This window comes from Arachis duranensis, chromosome 4 (assembly GCF_000817695.3).
Source record: "Arachis duranensis cultivar V14167 chromosome 4, aradu.V14167.gnm2.J7QH, whole genome shotgun sequence".
Taxonomy (NCBI): Eukaryota; Viridiplantae; Streptophyta; class Magnoliopsida; order Fabales; family Fabaceae; genus Arachis; species Arachis duranensis.
In genome coordinates, this window is record NC_029775.3 from 116,923,562 (window position 1) to 116,934,242 (window position 10,681).

General features: G+C 38.8%; 3 protein-coding genes across 3 annotated transcripts; 1 reads left to right on the forward strand and 2 right to left on the reverse strand.

The window, feature by feature from the left end:
• Window positions 1-689: 689 nt before the first annotated feature.
• Window positions 690-1,955, forward strand: LOC107486666 (uncharacterized). The gene is made up of 2 exons (XM_016107222.3): window positions 690-1,094; window positions 1,720-1,955. The coding sequence occupies exon 1, from the start codon at window positions 793-795 to the stop codon at window positions 1,075-1,077; it is 285 nt and encodes a 94-aa protein (XP_015962708.1). The 5' UTR covers window positions 690-792; the 3' UTR covers window positions 1,078-1,094; window positions 1,720-1,955.
• Window positions 1,956-2,265: 310 nt separating this feature from the next.
• Window positions 2,266-4,263, reverse strand: LOC107486665 (BAG family molecular chaperone regulator 8, chloroplastic). The gene is made up of 2 exons (XM_016107220.3): window positions 3,535-4,263; window positions 2,266-3,435 (listed from the first exon to the last, which is right to left on the reverse strand). The coding sequence occupies exons 1-2, from the start codon at window positions 4,153-4,155 to the stop codon at window positions 2,602-2,604; spliced, it is 1,455 nt and encodes a 484-aa protein (XP_015962706.1). The 5' UTR covers window positions 4,156-4,263; the 3' UTR covers window positions 2,266-2,601.
• Window positions 4,264-5,212: 949 nt separating this feature from the next.
• On the reverse strand, window positions 5,213-7,096 carry LOC107486664 (uncharacterized). Its single transcript, XM_016107219.2, has 2 exons — window positions 6,516-7,096; window positions 5,213-5,957 (listed from the first exon to the last, which is right to left on the reverse strand). The coding sequence occupies exons 1-2, from the start codon at window positions 6,960-6,962 to the stop codon at window positions 5,379-5,381; spliced, it is 1,026 nt and encodes a 341-aa protein (XP_015962705.1). The 5' UTR covers window positions 6,963-7,096; the 3' UTR covers window positions 5,213-5,378.
• Window positions 7,097-10,681: the final 3,585 nt, after the last annotated feature.

A 10,681-nucleotide genomic window follows, 5' to 3' on the forward strand; every position in this document is an offset into this window, starting at 1 on the left:
TTTGAAATTTTAAAAAATAACAACCTAAGTAAAACAACCCAAACTTAAAATTTGAAAATAACAACCTAAGCAAATAATAATTTATAATTAATAAATATAATTCTAAAAATTTCTAATGACGACACCTAAGCAAATAAACTCCCAGACTCAACGTATGAGCGCCACGTCAGCATATGAGCTTCCCATTTGTATACTATAAAGATATAGAATAAATTATCATTTATATTCATAAAAGATATAAACGCTGACAAATGTATTTATATAAGAATAAAATGATAATTGTATTCACAAAAGATAGCTTCTGTGTGCCAAAAATACCCTAATAGACTAATTGTGTATCCAACGTCCGAGTACTCTTGGCACACGGAAGCATCTTTCGTGGTTATAATTATCGTTTTATTTTTATATAGGTACATTTATCAACATGTATATCTTTTATGGGTACAAATGATATAATGACTAAATTTTTATAGACATAACATAATTAAAAACTAATTAACAATTGAGATGTATTTTTTTTGGTTGTCAATTGAGAGGTATTTTACTATTTTCAGGTTCTAAATTCTCTTTTTGGTTCACAAACCCTTTGCTAACACTTTTTTAAAAATAAAATTGTTTGGGGCTTAAAATAATTTGGGTCAATAATTGTTTTGGACCCAAAACTTTTCTTTTGGGTTTTTTTCTACAGCAGCTCTACACTTCCACGCTATCTCCTTCTTCCCCACAGAGAGAGAAAGAAAAACTAGAGAGAGAAAGCTGAGCGAGAGAGAGAGAGAAAGAGAGTGTGTGGCGATGAGTGTGGCACCTTCACGACAAGAAATTCTCTCTCTTTTCCGTTCGCTGATACGAGTTGCTCGAACCTTCCCAGATTATAACATTAGGGAATACATGAAACGACGCACCATCGATGCGTTTCGCGACAACCGCGCCCTCTCCGACGCATCTTCCATTTCCACTGCTTTCTCCGACGGAAAGTCTCAGCTCGAGGTTGCAAAACGACAGTCCGTTGTGTACTCTCTATACGCCCCTCCACTCAGGAGCGTCATGGAGCTCCAAAACCCTAAAACGCCTGCTTAAACCCTAGTCCACTACGGGTATGTAATCCCAACCTGTATCAATTCAATTTTGCTGCTTTTCTTGGGAATATTCGTGGGTTTTCGATTTTATGGTGTTTGATTGGGCTCTTACTATGCGAGTCTTTTTAACTGCGTTGGTTTCTATTGGTGCCGTAGTGTTAGTTCTGGATAAATTTGGAATAATTGTTGCTCAATTTAGTTCCTTTTTGAAAGTTTTTATTATTATCTGGTGTTGTTTATATCAAATTATTATTCTCTTGGGTGTATGTGCCATGTAATGTGTGGGATGTAGTTCTTGTTTGGTTCCTAGAAGAGGGTTTAGGATTAGGGTTTAAGTGATTTGGTTACTAAAAGAGAATTTTGTGTTCAAATGTCTTGTTTGTAATTGTACTCAGTAGTCAGTACTCACTAATCAGTTAAATACATGTTTGCTTATAGCTATAGGCCTATAGCATGATCCCATTTCAGATTGCATCAATTGATGATTTTTTTTCCCAAAACATGTTTGGAAATTGGAAAAACCATGATGAATTATCATTGTATGTTAAAACATTCCCTACCGTAGTGTGTGCTTGACATGTCTATAACTCAATTATATTGGTAACATGCTGTATTTACCCCATCATTATTGGAATTATTACAGGTTCCGAGGATGGCTCTTATTTTCTGCTGACAAAAGGACACATCAGACATGTGTGATTACTTGCCTTTGGAAGTGCAAATCTTTTGAGAATTCTATAGTATCTAAGTTTATGTATGTGATTATAAAGTTGAGGTAGTACTCTTCACTATTAATAATTGTGAAACCATTGATTTGTTGTTAGAATGAGTAAATCATTAGTTGGTTTGTCACCAAAATTATAATTTTGTTTATTACTATTGAAAGTTCCAATTTCTATTTTTCCATTTAACTTGAACAATTAACTTACCATTTGCTTCATGAAGAATAGAGAGAGAGAGTATTGGCAACTCAACTGTATTAGTTACTCATAAGGACGAGCGCATAGGAAAATGATTGGCATTCATAAAGTCATAACTCATAACTTGTGAGGATGAAACAACCAAGAATAAAACCATATCACCTTGATCTATTTTCTTTGTATCTTTCACCTGCCATGTATTCCTACTAATCTCAAAACAATAATATTATGACTGAGAAATCAATATGAAATATAATGCAAGGAAAAAGTACCAAACCTATAATATATTTAGTTCAAATATTAGGCCAAGCTGCTGCACAATTAGTTTTGCTTTCAAACAAATGCATGCTTAGGTTCAGTTCAATTCTATATGAATATCAATTGCATTCTCATCACTGAGTTCCCCTTTATGCGCTCAATCGGAAACTTGGGCATAAATCACCATTCCTGTTTGAATTAGGAAATGAGCAACCAACAATCGTTTACACAAAAACGAAATGAGCTCTAACAATCTGGGTCTAATCAAATAATCTAGAATACAAATTAAACAAGTACACACTCAAATTGGATTTATGGCTCTAACATGATCAAGTTGTTGTTACCTCTCACGTAAAAAAACTCACACCTTTACTCTTCATCAACTCAGCTTTATTTTCCATCTTAACAGGCATTGGAGCAGAGAACAGAATTCTCTCTTGGTGCCCCTGATTCACTACATTTCTGCCATTATTTTTTATCCCCCTTATATTAGGGTTCCTTCTGCCATCATCACTGCTACGTGACGATCCTCCATTTTCCACCAAGGCTGCTTCTTCTTCATCATCCTCAGCACCCTGAGAAGAATCCACAGCAACATCTTCAGCTGCATTACCAACAATCTCAGAAACCTCTCCTTGGTCATAATCACTAGATGAACTTCCATCCAAGCAAGCCACATCTTCACTTAGATCCGGTTCGTAAGAAGCACTGCTGCCGCTATACACCTCACAGATCTTCCCATTCTCTGCAAATTTCACACTTTTCTTCACCCTAGGTTGGAATCCTTGTTTCTGAACAACAAAGACCCCATTTTTCTTAGGGGGCACTACAACATTGGCAACTCCATCACCGTAACCATCAGCATCATCGTAATTATAATCATAGTTACCACCAACACCATCACCATGATCATGCTCTAAATCTCCTTCATTGGTTTCGGAAAGCTTACACAATCTGCTAATTCTCTCAACCCTGCCCCTCAAATTCTGCAAGAGCTTCCTCCTCTCATCATCATCACCTGAATCTCTAGGTTTGTTCACTCTCTGAGAAACCCTGCCGCTCTTTGCAGCCTTGACACAACGTGTATGCTTCTTCACTGCAACCCCTTCGATTGAATCCAGAAACTGAACCAAATCCCTACTAATTGATCTCTTCCCATCCACAATCATCGGATCACAACCCTTCAAGAACAACAAAATCAATAATCTTAATCTATCCCTACTATTAACATAAAAGGGGGAACTATTAACAAATAAAAAGAAGACCCAAGATTGGTTTACCTCAATGGAATCGAGCTGGAGAAGCAAGTTGACAACTTTGTGGGAGAGAGCAACAAAATCGAAGTGGGTATTGTGGGAAAGGGAGGATTCGAGGGAAGTGAAGGTAGACTTGATGAGAGCGAGGCGCTTGAGGTCCCTTAGGGTTCTCGATCTGCGAACGAGGTAGGAGCGGAAATGGGTTTGGATGACACGCGCTGCAGCATGTCGGAGAGAGAGTGATGAAGAAGAAGAGGAAGAGAGGGAGTGGTGAGTGAGGGAGGATTCGAGGGACTCGATGCGGTGGATGAGAGAAGAGATGGAGGAATGAGGTTCATGTTGAGGTTGGTGTTGGTGTTGGTGAGTGAGGATGTTGTTATGGGATTTCGGGAAATGGGAGCGGTAGCGGGGAATGATAGTGGGGTGGTGGTGGGGTTGTTGTTGTTGATGAGAGAGGAGTGAAGAAATGGCTTGGAGAAGGTGATCTTGTGGTTGTGGTGGTGGTGAGGTGGTGCAGCAAGTGTAGGTGTAGGTGGCTGTGGGGGGGTTGCAGCAGCAATGAGTGCAAGAAGGAGGAGGAGGAGGAGGAGGAGGTTGGTTATGGTGGTGGTGGTGGTGGTGGTTGTTGTAGTAGGGAGAGGCCATTCAGTGTTGTGAGTAAGAGACCTCCAGCTTCAGCTTCAGAAGGTGGCTGCGACTCTGATTCTCTGAGGACTGAGGTGGTGTAGTGTAAAGGTGTTTTGGGGGGACATAAGGACATTTTAGTCATTCACTCACTCATTGCCTTATTCGGGTATTTAGGTCAATTCCAATAATTAATAATACTTAATTACTACATATCTTCTTATTCTCTCTAATAACTTTTTTTTTATAAAAAAAAAAACTAGTGTTATAAATAAACTGGATAACACTACATTACTAATCCATTTTAATAACTAAATCCAATCAAATTAGTCTAATAATTTAAGAATTGATAGCTTGTTCATTTAGTATTCTTTTAAAATTATGAGTGGTTTTTTATTTATTTAAAAATTTTGATGTTTTGGTTTTTATCAAAATTAATCATTATGCTACTTGTGTTTTATATCAAAATTAATCTAAAAGGGAAAAGTTTCTTTTCAATTTAGAGATTTACACAATGCAAAATAACAGTTTTTTAATCATATTGCTAACTGATACCAATAAGATGAGATAAACAGAAATTGGCAATAATTTTTTGACGTGTGGAATCTCGAGGTTGGAGAAAAAAGATGCCTACATATGGTTAAGAGAATATGATATGATGATAGGGAAATTGGTGTCTACTCAATGCTCATGCTTTTTTCTTTTCTATTCTTTCTGGTCTGTGGGTCTACTCTCTCATCATGTGTAAAAGTGCATTTTCTTCTAATTCAACTTAGTTGCAGAAAGGATTAAAGGTTCACAATACTTAATCTAGTTTAACTTTGCTCATAAGTTTTCAAACTACAGCAACAAACCAGAAGAGAAAAGAGAATATGATATGCCGGCTCATATATTGCTAGTCCAGTTTGTTCTTTCAAGCTAGCAGTGGAGATCAGGAATGAAGTGTAAAAGGACAGAAGATGCTGATTTTCCTAAAAAGAGAAGCAGTAAATTTGGATAGTATATTTTCTTTGCTTTCACATGCTTCTTACATTGCCATGCAAGTATTATTCATTTGGTTCTACTGATGAATATACAATGGCAGTAAAAGATTATGACCTTCCAGATTATATAGTTCAAACAATGAAGGCAAAGTATTTGATCAACCTCTATAAAACTTTAGGCTATTGCTCAAATGCTGAATACGCTGTAAAATAATGTCACAAGAAAGACAAGTAATATTCCAGTGAGTAACTAACAAAAATTCATTTTCCATTGGATAGTATATTTTCAGATGCTTTCTTCAACATGGCAGCATGCTTTTGTCCGCGAAGGTGGAAATTATAAACTGTTTCACTATTACATACCACATTACATATAGAACATACTTTAACTGCTGCGGCCGCTGCTCCTCCTTCCAGAACTTTCTTCTTCTTTTTCTCCAAATCCTCTGGAGTTTCAATTGATTTCCTCTTACACTTATTCCACAATTGTGGCCCTATAACCGGATTAGATGACCCATCGGCCGGTGGATGGACTTGTGGCTGGGGGGGTCTTAATAATTCTCTTAGTTTCTCTACATTCTTCTTGTGCTTCTTTCCTAATTTATGTTGATCCAATACCTCTTTGCTGGTGCAATCTATCTTGCAAACTTCGCAATATGCAGGTTGAACATTCACAGTTCTAGGTTTCTTCTTCAGCAGCTGCTTCCATTTGTTATTGCCAAGAGGTTGTGCTTGTGCTTGCGCTTGTGTTTGAACTTGCATAGCTGTATTGGTCCACCATGCAGCGGGATTAGTATTTGCAACAGCCAACTGTTCTGTGCCATTTGATGCCATAGAGATCTGAAATGGGTTGTATGCATTATTTCCACATTCAAACCAATAATAATACACGATGCAATTAAAAATGATACATAGTTGCACACATATAACTACTTCCCATTGCATTCTATCGCTGAATTTCACAATTCCACAGTTTCATTGTTCTCTTCTCTTTCCATGAAGCATACATTACAATAAAATTTCAATGGATAATCTGCAACCTAATCACTTTCAGAAATGCCATCAAACGAGGACATCATAGCTGATGTATTCAATTTCATTTTGAACATCAAATGGAATCCTATAATTCCTGAACAAACATTTCCCACCATTTCCACAGCATTCCAAAACACAATCAATCCCTTTATCACAATCACAATCATTTTGTTTTTCTTCTTAAATTGCTAACTCAAATTTCAAATTGCTTGACAATGAAGTATCACAATAATCTCATTTCGTTTCCACCACTATCAATAAATTTCCTTCTACAACCATTGTCATTTACCAAAAAATACACTAACCAAAGAACAGAAAATCACAAAAATTGAAACTTTAAGCAGAAAAGAGATACCCACTTACATCTCCATAAGCAAGAGGGTCAGAACCATATTGCATAACAGCTCCTCCAGCAGTATCACCCCAATTTTGAGCATTGGGATCATAGTAGTACCCAGAAGAAGCCACCAACGAATTAGGGTCAGTACCCACAATTTGGGTTTGGGTTTGGGTGTATGAGTAATTTTGGGGAAGAAGTTGTTCATGACCACCAACAGCTTGGGTTGTTGGCAATGGCAATGGGGGAACATAGGAATCAACACCCGGAGGGTTGACCACAGGTTCTAAAACAGTGTTGGGAGGAATTGAAGAAGGAGGGTTAGGGTTTTGAGGGTAAGGGACGAAATTGGCGGTGTACGATGATGAAGATGGAAGAGGAGGGTATGAGTATGAATATAATGAAGATGAAGAGGGTAGTGTTGGGGTTTGGGCTTGGGCATGCTGAAATTCAGGCCAAGTGGTGTAGTCCATGGCTATGGCTATGATGATGCTAAGGATTTTGTTATGATTAGGGATTTCAATTTCGATTGCATAGGGGTAAGGGGTTTGGTTATGGAGGACGAAAACAAAATGTAGAAAACACGTTAGGAAGCATTTCCCATGATCAAGATAAATTTTATAAATATAATTTAATTGTATATCTTATATATATTTAAAAAAATGATAAATGTAATGAAAAGAGTTTAAATTTAAGGAGAATTTTTTTTTTTATTAATTGTAACCAGTTTTAAGTTTTAACTAAATTTTATCATATTTGTGTATGAATTCGGACTGATTTTGATCGATTTTCTTATTTAAATGGTCAAAATACTAGATTAAATCAATTTAAAATTTAATTTTTTGATTTTTTGATCAAATCGATTAATTTAATCCGGTTTCTACTATAGTAATAAGTATTAAAGTATATATGTATATTATTGTATGATGGACTAATGATGGATAAAAATTCACTTGCCAAGTTTTTTTTTATGCAAAGATAGATAAAATACTTAAATAAAAATTAAAAGATAGAAAATTAGTATCATATTTATTGGATTAAGACTAAAACTAAAATTTTATTCCAAAACTCAAAATTTTAGTCCTTTTAAGATAGATCATAAGAAAATTATAGTTATCAAAATTAAACTAACAATCGACCCGATGAAATTACTGGATTATTGGGTTAGTAGTTCAACCGATGGATCAGTAGTCAAACTGTTTGATCGACTAATAATTAAATAAATATATAACATTATAATACAATATTTTATTGAAAAATAAAAATTAGTGTTTAATATTTTATATTATTTAAATTTAAATAAATTATATATAAATTTTATTAGCTCGTTGCTTTAATGTGATATATATAATTTATATAAATTATTAGTCTTTAATTTATTAGGTCTAATTTGAAAAAAATTAAAAAAAAGTTACATATAGATAAAATTAAAAGTAAAAATAATTTCTTGATAAAAAATAAGAAACAATCAAAATTTTGAAAGAGAAATAAACATATATAAGTTGAATTACATAAATAAACATGTGAGGTTATTCGTGGACAACCTACCGGATGATATCTCTAGGAGAGAATTACATCACTTGTTTTGTTGGACAGGAAGAATTAACGACATATATCTTGTCCGGAAACGAAAGAGTGGATCGATTTAATGTTTGCTTTTGTTCGTTACACGACAAAAGGGGTCGCCCTCAAGGCGATCACAGAAATGAACCACTGGAGATTACGGGAGAAGGTAATTACCGTTGGAGAAGCGAAGTATAGAAGACAATCTCAAGTGATGGGTGGATCAGTGAGAAAGGAAATCGTACGTAAGAATGGAGGTGTAGCAGGGCGTCTTATCATGGGAACGGGGTTGCGGCTGATAAATCCTTTGGGGAACAGCCAGTGCGAGAACATCAGACTGCCACAAAGAGGAGTGGACATATGAAAAGAATTGATGTGCCAATAGTTGAACCAAATATGAAATGGTTGGCGAGGAGTTTAGTGGGACAAACATTGCACCCAGTGGACCTCTGCTCAGTGAAGAGGGTGGTCTCTAAAAATATACCTCAAATTGTGGATGTCCGGGATGTCCGGGAGATCGGGGCGTGCAAAGTCTTGTTAATATTTGATACTGTGCAGCATGCGGAGGGTGTGTTTACGTTCAAGATGGATACTTTGCTGCAAGTCTTCGCTTGTGCTTAAGAAATAGGCTTGATTGTTAATGAGTTGAGCTGTGAGTCAAGCTCAATTTTCGTGAGCCGTTAGCTCGACTCACTTCCAGCCCTAGCCATTGTTGTTCAAACCAAAATCATAACGCGTAAAAACGTTCAAGAAAATAGGAGAGCAGTGGGGCAATGTGCTTTAGTGTGATGTAATTACTGGGGAAAAAGCCTCCTTCACAGTGGGAAGGATTCAAGTTGAGACGGGGGTGTTCGATGCAATCAGAGAATGGATGCAAATTGTTGTTGGGAAGACTGCATTTGGGATTTTTGTGAAGGAGGTAGGCTGCCAGGAGGATGCTGCGGTGAGTATGGAGAGAAGCAGAAGTGGCTATGATGAGAATGCAGCTTCTAGCGCCGCTGGCACGGCCCTGGAAAAGGGGGTGGGTTGCTGGGATCCGGCGGCAGAATTGGTTTCCGACAGGCTTACAGAAGCTGCGCAAGGAGAGGGTAGAATAGTAACTTCTGATGTCTTTTTGAATGATGTGAACGTTGAGTATTTGAATTTCAAAAAGGATACGGTTGTACCAGATTCAGATAGTACCAAGGAAGGTGGAGTAGCGGATTCTAAGGGGTGTGAGGTGGTTCATGAGGGGGAGTCGGAGAATACGGTTACGCAGGTTTGTGGAGGTGTGAGAGGAGACCATGTGGAATGGGCTGGTACTTATGGTATGTATGACGAGGCCCATCAGGTGTGTTACAAAGCTGGGGCGTGTGTGGGTTATTGTAGAGGGGTGGGCTTGTCTTCAGTTGGCCCAATAGCAAATCAGGGGGTAGATGGGAGGCTGACTGTGTACGAAACGCGCCTGCTAAGGGAGCCAGCTGTTGGGCAGGGCCAGGCTAGTCTACTGCATGCAACGGTCCATGGACCTCTCTCCATTGGGGGCAAGGCCGGGTCAGGTAGTCTTATGATCCGGCAGGTCCCACGGGATCTGGGTGATGCGGCGCAAATAGTAGGTTTGTGAGAGAGGCTGGGGTGCCAAGGGGAGGAGGAACTTGAGGAGGGAGAGGTGAAGCACACAGAGGAGGAGGAACTTGAGGAGGGAGAGGTGAGGCACACAGCTAGGGGCTCGTTGGAGGATAGGATCCAGGTTTTGGAAGAGAAGGTGGAGGGAGTAGGGCCGACTGAGGAGGCTGGTGTTGAGTTGGATTGTGGCGGTGTAGCGCATGAGGGGACGAGGGTGGGGGAAGCAAATCGCCGGCAGATACAAGGGGCGCAGCACGGTGGTGGTGAGACCGGTCTCCACGATGATGGTTCCCAAACGAGTCTAAGCCGGAAAACGAGGAAGGGTGGAACCTCAGAAGCAAAAGGCAACACAGAGGGAGACATACTGGGGGTGGCTGTTAATAGCGACGCCCGGGGGGTGGAGCAGGGAATGAGCTGGGCCCAGGTGGTCATGTAGAAGGGGAGGAGTACAAGGGGACGCAGGGAGTACAGAGCCAGGAAAACCAAGCAACCTGGGCACTGGTTGTGGAATCGGGAGCGGTTTTATACGATGAGGAAGAAGACATTATGGCGATTCTACAAGCACAAAATGAGGAAATAGCGGCAAAGAGAAGGCTAGCGAAGCAGAAGGAAAAGGCGAGAAGGAGTCGGCCAAAAAATAAACAAAAGGTGAGCAAAGCTTTTTTTAAATGATTGTGGGCAGTTGGAATATTAGGGGGTGGAGGGGGGACGGTAAAATGAGCATGCTGAAGTCTTTGAAAAGTAAATATAAATTGAACATGTTGGGGTTGGTTGAAACAAAAAAAGAAGTGATTACTAAATATGAGGTTGCAAGGCTTTGGGGATCTAGTAATGCTGGTTGGGATTTTGTGGAAGCTGTAGGAACGGCGGGGGGTCTGTTATTAATTTGGGATGATGGAGTGTTTCAAGTCCGTCACAGATATAAAGGTGAGAGGTGGCTGTGTGTTGAAGGCATCTTAACAAGGACCAACTTTTACTGTGCTTTTTGTTTGGTGTACGGGGCGCATGGGAGGGAGGCAAAGAG

Coding starts and splice junctions, on each gene's coding strand:
- LOC107486666 (XM_016107222.3), top strand. CDS start 793: ATGAGTGTGGCACCTTCACGACAAGAAATTCTCTCTCTTTTCCGTTCG.
- LOC107486664 (XM_016107219.2), bottom strand. CDS start 6,962: ATGGACTACACCACTTGGCCTGAATTTCAGCATGCCCAAGCCCAAACC. Junction 5,958..6,515: donor ACCCTCTTGCTTATGGAGAT/GTAAGTGGGTAT, acceptor AACCCATTTCAG/ATCTCTATGGCATCAAATGG.
- LOC107486665 (XM_016107220.3), bottom strand. CDS start 4,155: ATGGCCTCTCCCTACTACAACAACCACCACCACCACCACCACCATAAC. Junction 3,436..3,534: donor TCCAGCTCGATTCCATTGAG/GTAAACCAATCT, acceptor TTGTTCTTGAAG/GGTTGTGATCCGATGATTGT.